The sequence below is a fragment of the Leguminivora glycinivorella genome, chromosome 11 (assembly GCF_023078275.1).
Source record: "Leguminivora glycinivorella isolate SPB_JAAS2020 chromosome 11, LegGlyc_1.1, whole genome shotgun sequence".
In the NCBI taxonomy this organism is placed as follows: Eukaryota; Metazoa; Arthropoda; class Insecta; order Lepidoptera; family Tortricidae; genus Leguminivora; species Leguminivora glycinivorella.
This window is the reverse complement of record NC_062981.1, coordinates 12104510-12125596: the sequence shown is the minus strand read 5'-3', so window position 1 is coordinate 12125596 and position 21087 is coordinate 12104510. Positions and strand designations below refer to the sequence as shown.

Below are 21087 nucleotides of genomic sequence, written 5' to 3'. Positions count from 1 at the left end.
TCAGATAAACGGAGAATCTGTTGTACATGTCCAGGAGTACATTTACTTGGGCCAACTAGTTTCCTTCCAGGCGCGACAAGAGAAGGAAGTCGAACGACGGCTGGAAACGCCTGGAGGAGCTATTGGTCCATGAAACATCTGATGAAAGGTGATCTCCCATTGTCACTCAAGCGGAGACTCATGGACATGTGCATACTTCCAATTCTCACCTACGGTGCACAAACTTGGTCTTTAACAGCGTCTCAGAGGTCCAAACTCGGGGTTTGCCAGCGAGCTATGGAGCGCAGCATATTAGGCGTAAAATTAATGGATCGTATCCGGAACACTGCGCTGCGCTCCAAGACAAAAATTGTCGATGTGGCTCGGAAAGCGGCCAAGCTAAAGTGGGACTGGGCTGGACACGTCTGCCGCATGCCGAGTGAGCTGTGGGCTAAGATTGCCACAGAGTGGCAACCCGGCCTAACGCGAGGATCCGGCAGACCCCGCCGGCGATGGCGGGACGACTTGGATTGCTTCCTTAACAACTGGCCCGAAACTGCCCGAGATCGGGAAGATTGGAAAAAGAGGGGGGAGGCCTTTGCCCAGCAGTGGGACATAACAGGCTCCTAATAATAAAAAAAAAAGTTTCTAAAAACTGACGGCTATGTACCATAAACTAGAGTTGTAGAGCTGTTTCATTTTGAAGTTTCAATTAATTCGGTTATTTCTGAAGGATTTGGCGACAAGATAAAATTCATCAGTTTACTGAAAAAAAATATCAAGACGAATCCTTAGTAATGTTGCTAAGAGAGTTGAGTTCATGTAAAAAATAATAAAAAAATAATACTCGGTGTAAACTTGAATGCGTTTTACTTCCTGCATTATAGACCCAGAGCCCAGGCCCGCCAGACCTTCCTCAAATTCTCAAGGATGAAACTTTGGGACAATGTAGAGTTAATATCGGCGGTTAATGTGTGCATATTTTCTAGTTCGGCCCATCGGCCAATTTTTTGCTATCAAGTGATGAAGGTGAAAAAAAAAGTGCTTACTTTCCTTAAATTCTCAAGGCTGATTTTTATATATGTGTTAGAGCACGTTGTTAGAAATTGGTTATCATCAATGCCAGACCGTTTCCGCCGGCCATAACTTTTACCAGACGCGACAAAGTTGGAAAAAAACGACTCTAACTTACCTCATTTTCTCAAGCCTGATTTTGATATATGATACGCAGGGACCTATAACTAGACCGTTTGTAAGCAGCCAGACCAATCGGATGGACCCAACCATCCGCCAGACCGACTTAAAGTTTCGATATGAGCATTAGTAGAATTGAAATATTCCGGGTCTATAAAAGCTAAAAACTTGAATTTTCTACATTAAGCTACGTGTATATTGTATACTTGACGTAATAAGCGACTTTCAAAAATGTTACTTCTAAGGAAATAAAAAAATGAAAGTTTATATGTGGTGCAAGATTAATTTTAAGCTATGAATTTTATTTACACTGCGTAAGTACATGTGTATTTTATTATAAATATAACTTTTACCAGACGCGACAAAGTTGGCAAAAAACGACTCTAACTTACCTCATTTTCTCAAGCCTGATTTTGGTATATGATACGCAGGGACCTGTAACTAGACCATTTGTAAGCAGCCAGACCAATCGGATGGACCCAACCATCCGCCAGACCGACTTAAAGTTTCGATATGAGCATTAGTAGAATTGAAATATTCCGGGTCTATAAAAGCTAAAAACTTGAATTTTCTACATTAAGCAACGTGTATATTGTATACTTGACGTAATAAGCGACTTTCAAAAATTTTACTTCTAAGGAAATAAAAAAATGAAAGTTTATATGTGGTGCAAGACTAATTTTAAGCTATGAATTTTATTTACACTGCGTAACTACATGTGTATTTTATTATAAATAAAAGAAGAAAAGTAAATTAAACTTTTTTTTCGGTCGTCGAACAAGGTGGTTTAAAATTAGTTTTAAGATCGATCCTTTTTAATTTGTGGGCGAGGGACCTCACACTATGTATAAATATGGCATATACTAATTATTACAATATAAGATAGAATAATAATCAACATCGAATATATTTCAATTTATTTTATACTTTTTTACAAAAGCATAATCGTTGAATAATGCAAGAAAAGTTGTTGAACGTTAATTTTGAATATTCATCCCCTACACGGGTTATAATAGAGTTGAAGTTTAGATTTGCAATCAAAGACGTGTTACTAGAATACAATAAAAAGCATTCTACTATTTTTAAAAGTCATAACAAATATCAGATCTATTCCAATTTTTACTTAATTGTTAGGTAATATTTAAAAACAATACTAAATATTAATAGTCACCTACTATTATTGGAAAGCTGACTTAAAAATGTGGAGTAACAATAGGTACTTTACTAACCAAGTACAACCAAATTTTACTCCGTTAGTAATAATAATAATGTCGCTTTTTGTGGGGGCCCATCTTGTGGGGACGAGTCACCGTCTGCCGGAAATAAAATTGGATACCGTTTTATTAGGCAGGCGTCCGGTTTTTTATCCATAGCCCAGTATTTAGTCCATCACTTTCATCAAAATAGACCAGTTCATTTTAGATTCCATTAACTCTCAAATAGTCCTTACACCCTGGCGGGTGTTGCCTCTGCGTGTGTCCCATGATACGGGCAAGGGCAACATCCGCTCGGTGTACCCCTTACATTTCATTAAAGTGTCGAAAGGGCCTCTACGTGTTGGCTTCGGCCCCGCGCACGCCTCCCAAAGGTCCGGAATACCATTGTTCCGTGATGGGAAAGACATACAAATAATGTTACATAATAACTCCCATCATAACAAAATAATAGTAAGATTAGAGTCTGTTTGGAAGGAGAAGATTAGCGAAATGTATGGAGTCCAATATAAAAACCCACGACTGTTCTCTCTCCGAAAAGACTCCAACAGAGAAAGCAGTATTTCAAGTTTTTAGCTTTTATAGACCCGGAATATTTCAATTCTACTAATGCTCATATCGAAACTTTAAGTCGTTCTGGCGGATGGTTGGGTCCATCCGATTGGTCTGGCTGCTTACAAACGGTCTGGTTACAGGTCCCTGCGTATCATATACCAAAATCAGGCTTGAGAAAATGAGATAAGTTAGAGTCGTTTTTTGCCAACTTTGTCGCGTCTGGTAAAAGTTATATTTATAATAAAATGCACATGTACTTACGCAGTGTAAATAAAATTCATAGCTTAAAATTAATCTTGCACCACATATAAACTTTCATTTTTTTATTTCCTTAGAAGTAAAATTTTTGAAAGTCGTTTATTATGTCAAGTATACAATATACACGTAGCTTAATGTAGAAAATTCAAGTTTTTAGCTTTTATAGACCCGGAATATTTCAATTCTACTAATGCTCATATCGAAACTTTAAGTCGGTCTGGCGGATGGTTGGGTCCATCCGATTGGTCTGGCTGCTTACAAACGGTCTAGTTACAGGTCCCTGCGTATCATATATCAAAATCAGGCTTGAGAAAATGAGGTAAGTTAGAGTCGTTTTTTGCCAACTTTGTCGCGTCTGGTAAAAGTTATATTTATAATAAAATACACATGTACTTACGCAGTGTAAATAAAATTCATAGCTTAAAATTAATCTTGCACCACATATAAACTTTCATTTTTTTATTTCCTTAGAAGTAAAATTTTTGAAAGTCGCTTATTACGTCAAGTATACAATATACACGTAGCTTAATGTAGAAAATTCAAGTTTTTAGCTTTTATAGACCCGGAATATTTCAATTCTACTAATGCTCATATCGAAACTTTAAGTCGGTCTGGCGGATGGTTGGGTCCATCCGATTGGTCTGGCTGCTTACAAACGGTCTAGTTATAGGTCCCTGCGTATCATATATCAAAATCAGGCTTGAGAAAATGAGGTAAGTTAGAGTCGTTTTTTGCCAACTTTGTCGCGTCTGGTAAAAGTTATGGCCGGCGGAAACGGTCTGGCATTGATGATAACCAATTTCTAACAACGTGCTCTAACACATATATAAAAATCAGCCTTGAGAATTTAAGGAAAGTAAGCACTTTTTTTTTCACCTTCATCACTTGATAGCAAAAAATTGAATTTTTACATTTATTAGAATTTTTACATTTATGAGTGAAATATCAAAAAGAGGCGAAAATTTTTCTTAAACTGTCCATGATTGGGTCCGTTACCTTAGAGGTTGAACAATGATTCTAATAATTATATTATTCCTCCTGAATTAAAGCGAAAGATTGAGTTAGTTAGCATTAAATTTCTATTAATCACATTATTATACTTAAGTACATAATTATACCTACCGAGTACCGAAAAATGAAACATACCTACAAGCTACAAATAAGTAAGTATATTACAAATGAACATTACTCCGTTTTCCATTTTTTTTATAAAATTTAAAATATAGGTATACAAAAGTATAACAAGGACAAATTCAACTAATAGGACTTGTTGATTTTTAATTCCGTAATTTAAATCAATGTAAAATCGAACACATAATTTAGGGTCGAAAAAGCTTCACAACGACACGTATTCCTGAGAGCATAGTCAAAATACTTCAGCATCACAGGTTCATACATAGGCGCATTAAACTTCCCCATTACTATGAGTTCTTGTATATATTTATATGTAAGTTCTTTCTCTACATTTGTAGTATTTTCGTCCCAATCAGACAATCGGAACCTGTGAAACCAAACATCACAGCGCATGTATTGATTTACAGGTAGACAGTAGGCACCTCCGTAATATACCATGTCTCCGCAGCGTTCAAGAAGCCTAAGCATAACATCTTCATATCTCCCTCCTATACAGTTTAGTGCTAATGTTGGTCGCTGAAAACTTAGACCACAACACGCCAATTCTTCAGCTTCTTCCAGGGTATAAACTTTTGTAGCGCCTATACTTAACAAGTGCTCTTTCACAGATTCATACCCACAGTGATTTGCAACAATATTAAGTGTGTAGACTCCCATGGCTTTGCAAATCTGTATTACACTTTGCCCGATAGCGCTATTAGCCCCGTTTTGAACAATATATTGTCCAGAACATAGTGGTTTTTGCTTATAGTCATGTAGCAATCTGTAGGCACTAACAGGTGCTACTGTAAGCATACTTGCTTCAGCTAAAGGAATGTTGGGAGGGATTTTATGGACATCCTTTTCCTTGTAAATACCATAGTACCTCCATGTTCCTAGCTGTCGGGAAGACAGGACTACTCTTTGGCCTGGCTCTACATAGGTTACTTTAGCGCCAATTTCCATTACATCGCCAACACCTTCATCTCCAGCGACATGGGGTAAGTTGGGCAAATCTGGACGCAATCCTGAAAATTCATAATGCAATGAGTGTAAGTCGCACAGTAAACAGTCTCAGGTAATGCTATTTTAACTCACAGACCAATGACCAAGATGCATGTAACTCAAAAACAATAAAAATGGTAATAGCCAGGTCCACGCAGAGCAAGGCACGTCGCGTGGCAATTTCCTCGCGCGGTAGACGTCCAAAAAACTGAGGTGCCTCGGTCGAGCAAAACGCGCGTTCAGCCTTAATCGAAGCACGTCTACATAATACGTTTGCCGCGCGAGGAAATTGCGTCGCTCTGTGGGGACCCGGCTAATCATGTTCTTTATCCCGGTCAATACAAATCAAGTGTCAAATTCATCTGTCATACGAATTATCTTTTGGCGTCATTAGTACTGGGAAAATGGGGAGTGTCAGAATAAGTGGGACCCAGAGCCAAAATGTTATCTCTTATATGAGGGTGATTAGCCTTTAGATGTACAAAGTCTCTCTGCCAATTTTTCTGTCATACTACAATAAACTAATTTTCTCTGCAGACATTTCTTTGACTATAGATAAACAAAACTGTAAAACCGTAAACTAGAACTTTCCTTTGCTAATCCGCGAATAGATAACGTGCAAGTCAATCAGTGCTAACCTGTTATAATTACTTGCGTATTTTTTACATGCAATTAATTTTCCCACCCTCCCACCGCAAAAATAAAAATAAATACGCAAATAAATATAACAACCCACCACCAAAAATACAAAACTCAAAAATAATCATAACTGTAAAAATAATCATGTTTATTTAAACAAGCTTATAGTGGAACATAAATAATGTCTAGTGTGTTACTTACACATCATAAACTAAATTAATATAATATGTTTAATGGTCTAACTAAAATCTAAGATATATTTGCATCCTGTGAATCCCTTTGATGACAGGGCATTGCCAATGGCTTCCTGGAAATTGTCAAATTTGACCAGCTTATGAACTGGACCTTTCAATTTTTGGTCACTCATCAAATCAACAATATCACGCATCATTACTTCTTTATCTGCCTTATTATCAGCCTTTTCATTCCATTTTGTCATCCAGAATCCAAAGAATGACAAATTTTTGAAAATAAATGCAGAAGTTGGTATTATGACTGGTTCCCGTGACATGCCTCCATAGGTCACCATAGCACCAGAATGTTCCAAATGCCTCAACAAGTCTGTGGTACTCTTTCCACCAACACAATTGAGAGCCAAAGTAGGTTTGGCAATAACTTTATCTTTGAATATAGTTGTGGTCCTTAACTCCTCTTCAGTGAGCACATGGGTAGCCCCAAGGCCTTCCAGAAATTTCTTTAGGTCATCTATATCTGGCCTCTTTCTAACAACAGCAATATTTTTGACACCCCAAGCTTTACATAGCTGGATCACATTTTGTCCACAAGCACCATTGGCTCCATTTTGAATGACAATCAGTCCATCTCTGACCGGTTTGAAATCAGTCAGCATTCTGTATGCTGTGCAGGGATTGACAGTAAGTGTGGCAGCCTCAACTAGTCCTAAATTATCTGGAATAACTCTGACTACATCTTTAGAGAATGTGGCATAGTTCCTCCAAGTTCCCTGAACAGGTTTTGTAACAATAATCTTGTTTCCCGGAGAAATGCCTTCAACATTTTTACCAACATCTTCAACAATTCCCACACCTTCATTACCCGCAATTGATGGCAGATCAACCTTTACTGGATACTTTCCTAAAACAATATAAAAGTGTCATGATATTTTATGTTGTAACCAAATAGATGTTACAATACATATAAACAAAACAAAAAAAATACCTTTGTCTTCTCTTCATGCAACCATAACAAAGTAAAAAAACACATCACAAAAAATACTTTATGAATGTGGTGCGTGGAATACATGCACATATAACACCGCAAATTTGTTACTGTAATACCTTGTATGGTGTTGATATCGGCTGGGTTGATTGGGGCAGCTAGCATTCTCACAAGTACTTCCAGGTCTCCTAGTTGTGGTATAGCACTTTCTCGGAACTTCACAACACACAGAGGATCTCCAAATTTACTGTAAACTAACTGTTTCGACATCAAATTTCGCACCGGTACGCGCCTTGACGCGTAACATTTTGTAGATTTTAATAAAAGTAGTCCTAAAGGAAGGAGGGCCATAGTTAGCTTCTGTAGGTTTACACAAAATTTTCAGCTACTTTTTAGTATGATTTATAAGGGTTAATATCTTTTTTTATCAATAACTATACAAAACACGACATATTTTGATAAAACAAATGACAATGACATTTGACTGACAGTGACAGCCGTGACGTTTTAGTGGCAGTGCTACCAACATTGTATGAAAACAACTTTGTTCCAATCACGTTCCAATTATATTATAGATAAAGCTCGCTTTTCAAGTTAATCCATGTAGTCTGGCAAACACAGTTCGCAAATGAGAAGGCACACTCGATAAATAAATAAATAAATATTATAGGACATTCTTTCACAGATTGATGGTTATGACAGATGGCGCCACTCTATTAGTCCATTGCACAGATAACGAATTTAATACGTGAGAGCGAGAAGATATGTTTTTTCTCTCTCTCACCACCTCTCACATATGAATGACAGTGGCATGCCTAGACACTTGCACAGGCGCCGCCTGGCGGGATAAATTGGCTGTGTGCCTCCTCATTGCGAGAATCTTGCTCTCCGTAATGAATTATTTACATAGATCCTCTCAATGAGGAGGCACCATGGAGGCACACTGACATTAATTTATCCCGCCAGGCGGCGCCTGTGCATGTGCAAGTGTCTAGGCATGGCATGTCACTGTCATTCATATGTGAGCGAGAGAAAAAACATATCATCTTCTCGCTCTCACGTATGGACTAATAGGGGTGGCGCCATCTGTCATAACCTTTGAGTGTGCCTCTTCATTGTAACGCTCTAGGACATCCTCAAGTCATACTATTAAATACCTACTACGTATTTTTAACCGACTTAAAAAATGAGGAGGTTCTCAGTTCGACTGAATGTTTTTTTATTTTATTTTTTTGTATGTATGTTACTCGATATCTCCGAGAATTGTGGACCGATTTTCAAAATTATTTTTTTTGATCGAACGGGTATAACCCCGAGATGGTCCCATTGGCACCAAGTCGGGGTCTGATGATGGGATCTTGGAGAAATCGAGGGAACTCTTCAAATGTTATAGGCACATGTAATGTTTTTAGTATATTTTTCAAAGGTACACCAGTATTTACGCCTGATGGTAATAATTTTATGTGGCTGAGCTGATGATGGAAGGTCAACTCCTCAATGGTTAGGAGTTAAAGGATAATTCTTTCACTACTGTACATATATTCGGATTGATACATATAATATCAATAGGAACCACTAAAAATCAACAAATAAATAAACTTTTTAACAAAAAATAAAATCGCCTTCAAAAATAAGCGCGTTACAAAACACGTAGAAACTAAAAAGCAAAAAATAATAAACCTTTGAATTCAGATTTCTTATCGTATTGCAATAATCTAAACATCCAAATTATAAACAAATCAATTATTTTTGGAGTCGGGGCCATCAGCCTGAGTATGGTTGGGTGGGGCCAAACATGCAATATAGCAAGGCGACGAACAGGTCTGGCACCGACTACAAAAATAATTGATTTGTTTATAATTTGGATGTTTAGATTATTGCAATACGATAAGAAATCTGAATTCAAAGGTTTATTATTTTTTGCTTTTTAGTTTCTACGTGTTTTGTAACGCGCTTATTTTTGAAGGCGGTTTTATTTTATTAGAATAAAGTTTAAAAACTCTAAGGTAGCACTTTATCCATTTATTAATTTTTGACGATTAAATATATCTAAGTCGGTAAAAAGTTGTTGACACGCATGTTCAAATCCTTTTGATTGTTTGGCGTCGTGCCGCATGGCGGTGCCTCCGATGACGGTAGTTGGGGCTTGAGAATGCGTATGCGCCGCGCGCGGATCAACTGCCAGTTGGTGCTGCGGCTGCGTGGGCCGGGGGATATTGGGCTCTCTTCCATTATGGGTGACTATCCGGAGGCTGATGGAAAATTCAATAGGTTTTTCCTTTATTTAGATGCTTATATATTGTACGTAAACAAAGCTACATACTTATACATGGCTGCCGACATGCCAATCTTAAGCAAGCGGGTGCAATTACAGAGAGTATGTCTTGTAAAGCGTTTATTTTCAGGCCCCAGGCAGCAGTAATTTTACGAATATTGTCGAAGTATGTAAATTGAAACCGATTTTTTTTCCAATATTCGTCACAGTGATAGCGTCTCGTTTATTTTCCTTGGAGAACGATATAATTACTGCATCACGAATATAGTTTCGATGCACTTGTTAAATATATTATACTTAGCAAAATCTGACAAACCTGAGTTTTAAATGTTGTTTATATTTTATATAGCTTCAGTCCCTCAATTTTTGCGAGTAGACTGGGCACACAGAGCGACGTATGGGCCATCTGGTAATCTCATTATCATTACATTTCGTCGAGAATTCTTTTCTGCTGGAACGCTGGTATTTTGAGCGGTAAGTTTGCCTGCAAAAGTATAGTGAGAATCGTATGAGAATATTAAGGTAGGTACTTAAATTATGGAGTCGAAAATCCCTTTTAGCAGATGCAAGTGGTGCAATTCTTTACATATATAATATCCTTCTATTGGGGTTTCTGATGGCGAATACTTAATCTTTCCAAGACGGTTTTAAGGTGATTTAGGCTCCGAATGCTCCGATATGATTAACTGTAATAATTTCAAATTTTCCTGCATCTGAAACACATTTTTTTTTATCTGTCGCGTTATCGGCCAATCAGAGACGGTTATTGGCAGGGTGCAAAGCGGGTGGAGGGGGTAGCTAAAACGATCACAGCGCTCACTACGGCCAAAATTGACATCTTTGTCGCTGACTTACGCTGTCAAATCCATATTGCAGTAAACATTTTCATATCGTTTTTGAGATAAATTTAATATGGGCTTAGTAAAATTTGTTATGCTGAATTGTAATGACTCCAAGAAAAATAGCGACTAAATTCTAACAATTTCCAAGACCGTGGTGGAAACGAAACCACCGTTTAAGTGGAAGAAAAGTGATGACCTCTGAAGTTTTACTTAAAGTGCGTAATCATTTGATACAAGTATTGAATTGAATTTACGGTGAATTTGTATTGCCAACTTTATTGGAGGTAGAAAAGCCAATGTGGAAGCCAATCCCAGTTGTGTTCCAAAATCATTTGAGTTGTTTCCTCGTGTGTGCACCTGTGTAAAAATCGAAACGGATTGACGAAAATGCGTAAATATCGAGGTTTCGATGGGACGAAGGAGCAGCAATAGAAGCAGAAGCAGACCATCCACTAAAGGCTTATCACATTTTAAATAAAATTCCTGAGAACTTATCTCATCGCATTCATGATTACATATTTAAATTTTGATGTGATATCTGGTAAACCTCCAATATTTTCAAGTAAATGAAACAAGTTTTTGTAATGTATATTATAAGTAATTAAAAGTTATTATAGAGTTTGTTTTTACTTTACAATAAATCCTGTACCCTGTAAATGATATTATTGTATAATACCTACAGCGTTAGCCTATGAATAGTTATTTGTTATACAAGGGGGCAAAGTTGTATTTTAACGCCGAGTGTGGAATTGAAAAACGAGCAAGTGAAAGGATTCTATAGTTGAACCACGAGCGAAGCGAGTGGTTCGAGAATAGAATCCTGAACTTGCGAGTTTTTTAACACACGAGAAGTAAAATACATTTGCACCCGAGTGTAACACAAAACTTTTCCCCTCACTATAGCGAGGAAACTACAACGCAAAAAATGCGTTTATCACTGATTCCAGTAGTTCCACAGGTGGTAAATCATCTTTATTACTAGATTTACCTACTTTTATCAATTTTAAAACAGTTAATTTGACTATATTCAAGGTCAAATTACTTTACCCACTAGTGGATAAAATGCGTTTTTACCCGCTGCTATTAAAGGACAAAACACGTGTTTCCGAGCTAGGGAGGGGAAATAGTTATTTGTTATACAAGGGGGCAAAGTTGTATTTTAACGCCGAGTGTGGAATTGAAAAACGAGCAAGTGAAAGGATTCTATAGTTGAACCACGAGCGAAGCGAGTGGTTCGAGAATAGAATCCTGAACTTGCGAGTTTTTTAACACACGAGAAGTAAAATACATTTGCACCCGAGTGTAACACAAAACTTTTCCCCTCACTATAGCGAGGAAACTACAACGCAAAAAATGCGTTTATCACTGCTTCCAGTAGTTCCACAGGTGGTAAATCATCTTTATTACGAAATTCACCTACTTTTATCAATTTTAAAGCAGTTAATTTGACTTTATTCAAGGTCAAATTACTTTACCCACTAGTGGATAAAATGCGTTTTTACCCGCTGGTATTAAAGGACAAAACACGTGTTTTCGAGCTAGTGAGGGGAAAAATGACATAGCATATTAGCAGAGCAGTGAACTTGTAACTAAACATCCTCTCCTTACTTATTTACTTACTTACTTGACTAACCAACAGTATAGCTAACCCCCCTTTAAATATACCCCGTAAATTTGGCCTTGTGATCGTCTAGCGTAAATAAGTAGAACCCTTCGATGTGAACCGCGATAACCTAGATCCTTTAATGAGTATCAGCTGTATTTTTGACTGATTTTTAAAACTTTATTTATTTATATTTTAAAGAAGAATAAAGGTTATTGTAGCATAATAATATAGTGTTATAGAAGAGTATTTTATCAGATTTATGGCTAGAAAGTTATATGTGAGAAAATTAATGACGTAATGAAGAAATTTTTAGAATAAAAGTTAGTGAGTGAAACATACATGAAATAAATATTAAAAAATATTTTGGTAATCATCCGCTACGCCTTATTAGTGGTCCCGGCTTGGGCAAGGGCTTGCGATGCGGTATGGGACCCCTGACCTGATCAAACCACTTTATCAGGATCCTAAGCAAGTAAGCCTGAAGGGCTATCTATCTACAAACTAACCCCCTTTTTGTTTTGTTTCTTGTCCCTAGCTAAACCCCCCGTTCCCCAATACTGCTAATAGACCATAACTTCTCGATCTTTCTAATGTTTTATCGAAACACCGAGCAGTTGCTAACTTTTATAAGAAATAAGTAAGTCAAACTTTTCTAAGCTTTAGACTTTCCATCAGTGGACGGCGCTCGCATGCCACTGGGCCCTATAACAAACAAATCCTTTTATTCCAAAGACAGTTTGTTTCCCTAGCCAATTTGATAGAATTTACCTTGAAAAACTAGTTAGCAACACTAAGTGCCCCGCAGCCACACCGAAAGATCAGAAATTGCTACCACAATTATTAATTTCACTCAAATAAATTAAGTAATAAGAGATTTTATAAATTACCAGTTTTACCACATATTTTAAGATAGTAAACACCACATTTAAAGTCCATTTAACCCATATAAATAGTAGTAGTTAAATTATTTCTCCACAATACACGTTGACCAATTATATTCCAAGACCAATCATAAAAGAACTCTACTTTCATAGAAATAGTGTGTGACTTTACCCTAGTCCTATCGTTTTCCCTACTCTAGCATATCTGAAACACAGACCATCACTTACCATAGATCTAATGTTCAGAATATGCACAAGTGTATCCCTACCATAAGCTGTACAGTTCAGCCAGCGAAGCTGAGATAGGCAACCTATAGGCTTGAGTTCTGATCCCCCTCTGCTTTTGCCCGCGGGCTAGGGTAGCAGAGAGTAGATCGCCCTATCCGTGTATATATCCAGTATTCTAGGACACACCAGTACCAGCCACATGAGAGACCCAGCTGCGATCAACTTTACTTAGATGTGGATCGATCACAACCGAAATCCCCAGCGACCAACGCCAGCATGGACTAGAGCACCGAGTAAATAAATATAAATATATATAGGACCCCAGCCTCAAATACTGCCGACTTCTGTGAGCAAGGATTACTCCTAATGCCTTTCGTCAATCGTGAAAGTCCTCACTTCCATCTAACAGTTGGACTCTTTGAGACCGGTGAGAAAGTACGCCTTTTGTAAGTAAATAAAGACGCCCAAGCCCTCCACTTGGAACAAAAAGACCCCTAAACGCCTTATGTTTAACAGCCGCAAGGTATAAAGCGCTTAGCCGGACAACAGTCTGTCACAAACAATGATCTGGCTTATAACTTTCACAAAATAACCCCATAGAAAATTATTAAATTCAATTTAACTGACCAACTAAATAAACGAATGAAGTTTCCTTTACGTGCTATAATCTAAGCTTAGTTTTGCAAGAATTACTCCCTACAAAACCAAACACAGACTTATCTCCAAGCACCAGCCATACATCGACCCAGTCTTTGTATTGCTTGACGGCACTCATGAAACAAAGCACAGAAAACTTCACTATACACATCAATTTAAATGTAACACTACACTATAAATAGAACACTAAAATAACCCCACAACTGACGGTAAAGCAATTCCACCACAGGTCTAAATTCAACTGTACGACGATATTGTCCCCGCACAATCGAACAAAGACACAATTTCAAAGTTTACAATCACTTAGAATAATTTCCAAGTAAAAACAAACAGAGAAATAATAGCAGAACAACTTCACTCACCAGTATAACACACGAAAGCCAGAGACACTGTTAGTCTTGTGGATATTGTAAGAATGACGCGCGTCGGCTCGCTCCGACCCTTTTATAGTATCTATTAGAGACATAGCAGCGACTGGGGACATAATGGAGACTGGAGACATACCAGAGACATAACAGAGACCTAACAGAGACATATTGGATACATATTGGATACATAATGGGGACTAGAGACATATTGGAGACTAGAGACATACCAGAGACATAACAGAGACCTAACAGAGACATATTGGATACATAATGGAGACTGGAGACATACCAGAGACCTAACGGAGACATGGGACAATGGATAACAACTAAATTACGCGCATAAGAAAAAGATCATAAGTGCTTTGTTTACACTCATACGCTCTACGCAATAAAGTTCACGATCATCACGCGGATGTTTGCTTATTAACACGTGCAGATTGCAGCTGTTTTAGAGAGAGACAGAGCTATTGGTATTGATACCTATGTAGTTCAATAGTGGAGTGTTCCGTAAATATTTTTACGTAAATATTATTTTGAAAAAGATTTATAAGATAGAAGTAATTCACAATGAAATATCTCATTTGTTACTTAATATTACGTTAAATGATATACTCAAGGAGTATAATAATCAATATAAGTGATTATTACCTCTGACTTGTAATTGGAACCAAGACGCAATATCGGAACGCCATTCGTTTGACAGATCAGATTGTTAGTGTCAACAATCCATCCATGTGAATATAGTTTGTAAATAAGCTTTTTCCAATAAGTTGTGCATCGAATTATAGTGATTTCTATGACTGATGACATAACTAAACATGTGATAAAGCTTCACAGATATTATTTGTTAAAATATCCAATGAAATCCCAAAGAAAATATGCACCAAGAAAGTTGGTCAAGGAAAAGTTGATTCGCCGTAAGTTTTATATGTAATAACGAGTCCATTTCCTCGTCATAGACGCTTGTTCTGTTACAACTCGCCCCCAGATTGGATTTCTTTTACAAAATACAAAGTGGTTAGTAAAAAAATCCAATCTTATTTAGCAAAAGAAGCAATAAAATTGAATAAAAGAAAAATATCTCTAGATCAGTCGGAAATATCCCCCCCCATTTCTAATTGTGTGGTGTGTATTCCAATACTATGCGACTGCTAGCGACTCAGTTTTGAAATCAGCTCATCAGAATCTCGACAATGAACCATGAGAACTCCTTTCCCAGAGTCCACGCACCGCCAGGGATATCAGGTTGTGAATCTGATAGGTCCTACTAACCCATTCTTGCTAGCTCATTCCCCGGTCGCGGTGAATATTCATTCCATCCACACTGTTGGACCGGAATAATTACCGTAGTAATTTCAACGAGTTCACAATAACTTCCCACGCAAATACGAAGAAACCTTTTGAGCTCTCATTATAAGTCCAGAGCCTTCAATCTCCACTGTCGGAACTCAAACCAATTTCTCTACTTAATCACTCTCAGCCACATGTTTTGGCGCATGTCTCATACTTGAATAAAATATACCGACTTAAAGTTTGTTTAAGTGTGTGTGTGTGTTTTTTTTTTATAAAACAAACCTTAAATGACATAAGCATGTACCTCAACTTGGTACCACATCCTTGATCAAATGAAGAAATTATTTGATGATACTAAACTTCACATCTTTGAACATATAAGAGAGAAACAAATATTGATAAGAGCCTCGTTCTCACTAGACGATTTTGGCCCTTAATTATGTCGATTGTCAAATACATCCCATTCAAGATGAGGTGTGTGGTTTTCGTATGGGTCTTATTACCTTGTGTAGTAGTAGTCACAAAAAACTACCCTTGAAATGGGTCGAATCCATTGGATTTTAACCTAACCAATAAGAATTTTATGACTAATGTGTTCCCAAAATTCCCCCCTTGTTTGTTCCCGCAAATTCCGACCAAACTAGTTTTGACCACTTTCCAGCGCTGTCTGTCTGTATCAATCCACTCAATCCATAAAAGAAACATTCGAGACACACTTTCATATCTTACATCCGTCATATCCAGCCATTCAATCTATCTAGCATACATCTATAAGCATTCATCACCTCTAACTTATACACATACACTCGTTCATTCCTCCTCAATTACGCTTTCACTCGATTGTTTACAGAAAGCCAACGCTTTTAAAAGTAATCAAAATAAATAATAAAAATAGAAATAGAAACTAGATAATAATTTTAAAAGTTTACCTATCCCATTTTACCCTACTCTACCCTGACTCGAAGACAAAGAATATTTCATTTTATTTCCTTTATTTTATTCATCTATATTTAATTTTATAAAGTAATTACTCTGTCATGAAACACGAAACTCCTGAACACACCTCGTTTAAAGAGTAAACATCAAAAATATATCTTCGATTAATTTACTTGACCTAGGCTACCTAACTGTACTTGGAATTTATAAAATTTTTGCGGTTCCAAACAATGAAATGACTTAATTATTTTTCTGAGGCACTAGCTTATTGATTATGGAAAGTAATATTTGTAGGCCTTCAAATAAATGTTATGGCATTTAAAAATAACCATTGAGTCTTGTACAAACTTTGTATTTTTCAAAGATAAAGATTGACTTTGGATTGGACACTTAAATAAAATTATGTAGACTGAAAATCTAGACTTAATATAAATATTGTTCTTGTTACAATGGGTTTAAACAATGTATGTATTAATTTTCAGTATATCTAATCGGTAATCAACACCTAAACAATTCCAACTAGTTGCAAGCTGAACGGGACAATTTTCCGGTGTGTCCTTTATGGACTGTACCCTGTCATAGCACTATCTCCAAGTAAGTACAAAACATCTTGTCATTAAAAAGCTATTTTTAGATTTAATTAACCCTACTTAGTAAGTTAAATGATTCGGCAGGAAATTTTACATTACTTAGAAAAATGGATATGGTTGTTCTTCTTTTTTTTCTTAACCATGAATGGCCTAGATAAATATAAACAATCTTAATGATACGTATTTATAAATAAGATTCCTTAAACATACATACACCCTTTTTTAACTAATCTTTCAATATGTACAATTTCAGGTTTTACCCGAGAGGCCACGCTTCAGGTTGGACCGTCTTCCATATATCTACTGACTTCATATAAATGAAAGGTACTTATGTTTTATTATAATAACACGTTCTAATTATTAAATTTAAAAGTGAACAGCTCATGGCATTAATAATATTATATTTAGAAAATTTAGTTGCGAGGGATAGCAATGACTATAGCGATGAAGTGAAAATTAAACTTATACTTACTTTATTGGCTAAGTAAACTCATTATTAACTTATTTATGTACTAACTCATGTAGATATGAACTGCAAAGCAGAGGTTCTCAAACTTTTTAATTTTTTTTTTTCTTTTGTAAATTTTGTAGTATGCGTTGTTTTTTCTGACACAATATTTCTCACGGGCGTGTCTTAGTTCCAAAATTAAGCGACGCGCCCCCGTGAGTAGATAAGTGAAATAATATTGTTCCCATTTGGCAGAACCCCACTCTAAAACTAAACCCTTTTATTTCTTATAATATATGAACATTTCTAATGTCTGACTATTTCTTTTCAGTCTCGCTGATCTGCACAACCAGCTCATGTTCAACGTTACTGAACTACAAAGTAATCCGACAATCAGACTGGACCCGGTCATATCAGGTAAGTTTACATACTTAATGCGTACCACATACTACATACTTTTTCTGAACCTCAGTAAAATATGGTTTTATAATGATAATAGTGCTTATTATCTATGCCTACTTAACAGGAATATTACAAATTTCAATCAATTTTCATGAAATTCATTAAGCAATTGTGACAATGATCAAGCAGTGGTGGAGTTAGGGTATGGCGAGGTACGACCTCCCAGATGCTGGTAATGCTAATATTTCGTAGGATATGTTTGACATGGTTGTAATGAAGTACAGTATGTTGGCATACTCCTGACTTGTGAAATATTGTATAAAAGCTGTGTACACAATCTACCGAACATAATAATTGTATGGCTTTACACTTACTATTTTAGACTAGCCTACAGCTTATCATGTGAGGTAACGAACTCATGTCATATGGAGCTATTAAAAATCTTATTTATACATACATACTTATTTGTATTACTACAGTAAAAATATATACGTATAGAAAGTTGAAATTCGTACAGTGCATTTAATTTATTGAAATAATTGGCAGATATAGGCTACAGTGACCTCTCACCATCAAGAGGGACGTATGCTTGTTTACTACGGATGTAATATGAAAATATATGATGACTTATAAGCTAATGAACTAAATTAGTCCTAACATGATTAATACGTATAACCTAACAGACAGACATCTGTTCTCATAGTGAAAATATTCAGTATAAAGACTGTCAATTTATTGTATGATGTATGAAATCCTGTAAGCCAATATGTAGATTATAGAGTTACAACTGAAATGCAAACAAACCATCCATCGAAGGATGTACTTGTCATAATACCACATGCGTGTAGCTATTCAGCATTCATAGAAAAATGGCGGGACGCCCCATATAATATTGTACTTCAGCGCGACAATGAATAATCGCGCCCCCATAGCCATTAGACTAGAGCCTATCTTCTTGTATTACTAGGTCTTAAATCTAGGGCTTAGGTATCCTAGATTATTTTAGGAAAATAACCTTACATCTAGACTGTAGTTATCCTGCCTATGAATGAAATTCTGTATAACAAGCCTGCTAGGAATATGTATATCATCAGAGTGTTCATAGACTATATAAAACAGCATCGAAGCTATCCGATCTCCGGTGTGAAGTGCAAACGTGATGTGAGATTTCAAAATAGCCCTGAAGATGGCAGAGCCTGCTATGAAAATGTACTAGGCCTATAAAGAGCTATTTGTTTTAACATGAAATTCTATTGCTATTGTACATAGTATATATACTTTATGTTTTAATTTCGGTCACTAGGTGGCAAACTCTTCTAAAGTATTACAGTTCCGCGCCTTCTATTATTTTAGATACATGGGTATTTTTATATATAAGTACCTAGTATTTCCAGTACCTGCTCCGCCTATACAATAGCTATAAAAACATACATTAAGACACAGAGTAAATAATAGTACTACGCACAGGCGCAAGGGAACGTCAAGATGCGCCAATGCCAACAATTGCTACGTAGCAATGCAACCCGAATCGCCTATTGGGGACGATGTTTAACCACTACGATTATGAGCTAATTTCCTAGAAATTAATTTTGTCTAACTTTACTACACTACTTTAATTTTATTATTTTATTTTTACAGATACCAGAGGAAGACGAAAATATAATTGATTCTGTACTGATGCATGACTTCGCTCGGAACGCGGCAAGAATTAACAATGGAAGAAAATACTACAGACGTGTTTATTAACAATAAAGTTATTTTTGTTTTTATGAAATAGCGATTGAATAAAAATATTAGGTATATGAGTTTTATTTAGAGATGAAATAAGTCAGAAATACAGCACACCCACTCGTTTTCACAACAACAAATGTAGCCTGGTAAGGCTAATAAAATAAGGTTCTTAAAATTCTGATTACTTGGCACCAAAAGTAACCTTGCAACGGCTATTTCCTATTATTTATTTGTAAACCTTGGTATCCAAGATGTGTTCTACAGAGCACATCTTAGATCCCTTGGTCACGGAACCAAATGTAACTAAACATCCTCTCCTTACTTATTTACTTACTTACTTGACTAACCAACAGTATAGCTAACCCCCCTTTAAATATACCCCGTAAATTTGGCCTTGTGATCGTCTAGCGTAAATAAGTAGAACCCTTCGATGTGAACCGCGATAACCTAGATCCTTTAATGAGTATCAGCTGTATTTTTGACTGATTTTTAAAACTTTATTTATTTATATTTTAAAGAAGAATAAAGGTTATTGTAGCATAATAATATAGTGTTATAGAAGAGTATTTTATCAGATTTATGGCTAGAAAGTTATATGTGAGAAAATTAATGACGTAATGAAGAAATTTTTAGAATAAAAGTTAGTGAGTGAAACATACATGAAATAAATATTAAAAAATATTTTGGTAATCATCCGCTACGCCTTATTAGTGGTCCCGGCTTGGGCAAGGGCTTGCGATGCGGTATGGGACCCCTGACCTGATCAAACCACTTTATCAGGATCCTAAGCAAGTAAGCCTGAAGGGCTATCTATCTACAAACTAACCCCCTTTTTGTTTTGTTTCTTGTCCCTAGCTAAACCCCCCGTTCCCCAATACTGCTAATAGACCATAACTTCTCGATCTTTCTAATGTTTTATCGAAACACCGAGCAGTTGCTAACTTTTATAAGAAATAAGTAAGTCAAACTTTTCTAAGCTTTAGACTTTCCATCAGTGGACGGCGCTCGCATGCCACTGGGCCCTATAACAAACAAATCCTTTTATTCCAAAGACAGTTTGTTTCCCTAGCCAATTTGATAGAATTTACCTTGAAAAACTAGTTAGCAACACTAAGTGCCCCGCAGCCACACCGAAAGATCAGAAATTGCTACCACAATTATTAATTTCACTCAAATAAATTAAGTAATAAGAGATTTTATAAATTACCAGTTTTACCACATATTTTAAGATAGTAAACACCACATTTAAAGTCCATTTAACCCATATAAATAGTAGTAGTTAAATTATTTCTCCACAATACACGTTGACCAATTATATTCCAAGACCAATCATAAAAGAACTCTACTTTCATAGAAATAGTGTGTGACTTTACCCTAGTCCTATCGTTTTCCCTACTCTAGCATATCTGAAACACAGACCATCACTTACCATAGATCTAATGTTCAGAATATGCACAAGTGTATCCCTACCATAAGCTGTACAGTTCAGCCAGCGAAGCTGAGATAGGCAACCTATAGGCTTGAGTTCTGATCCCCCTCTGCTTTTGCCCGCGGGCTAGGGTAGCAGAGAGTAGATCGCCCTATCCGTGTATATATCCAGTATTCTAGGACACACCAGTACCAGCCACATGAGAGACCCAGCTGCGATCAACTTTACTTAGATGTGGATCGATCACAACCGAAATCCCCAGCGA

The 21087-nt window shown here is 36.5% G+C and overlaps 1 protein-coding gene across 2 annotated transcripts; it reads right to left on the bottom strand.

Moving 5' to 3' along the window:
- Positions 1 to 4122: 4122 nt before the first annotated feature.
- On the bottom strand, positions 4123 to 7577 carry LOC125230845 (enoyl-[acyl-carrier-protein] reductase, mitochondrial-like). 2 transcript variants are annotated; one of them, XM_048136085.1, is made up of 2 exons: positions 7256 to 7577; positions 4123 to 5341 (listed from the first exon to the last, which is right to left on the bottom strand). In XM_048136085.1, exons 1-2 carry the CDS (start codon positions 7485 to 7487, stop codon positions 4491 to 4493), a joined length of 1083 nt encoding a protein of 360 aa, XP_047992042.1. In that variant the 5' UTR covers positions 7488 to 7577; the 3' UTR covers positions 4123 to 4490. The 2 variants fall into 2 exon arrangements, with proteins under 2 accessions (XP_047992042.1, XP_047992041.1); XM_048136084.1 differs by lacking the exon at positions 4123 to 5341 and adding an exon at positions 6091 to 7052.
- Positions 7578 to 21087: the final 13510 nt, after the last annotated feature.

Bases quoted from the DNA above. Each gene is read 5' to 3' on its own strand.
- LOC125230845 (XM_048136084.1), bottom strand. From the start codon at position 7,487: ATGGCCCTCCTTCCTTTAGGACTACTTTTATTAAAATCTACAAAATGT. The intron at 7,053-7,255 runs GTATTACAGTAA...ATATTGTTTTAG, and splicing joins CGATATCAACACCATACAAG to GAAAGTATCCAGTAAAGGTT.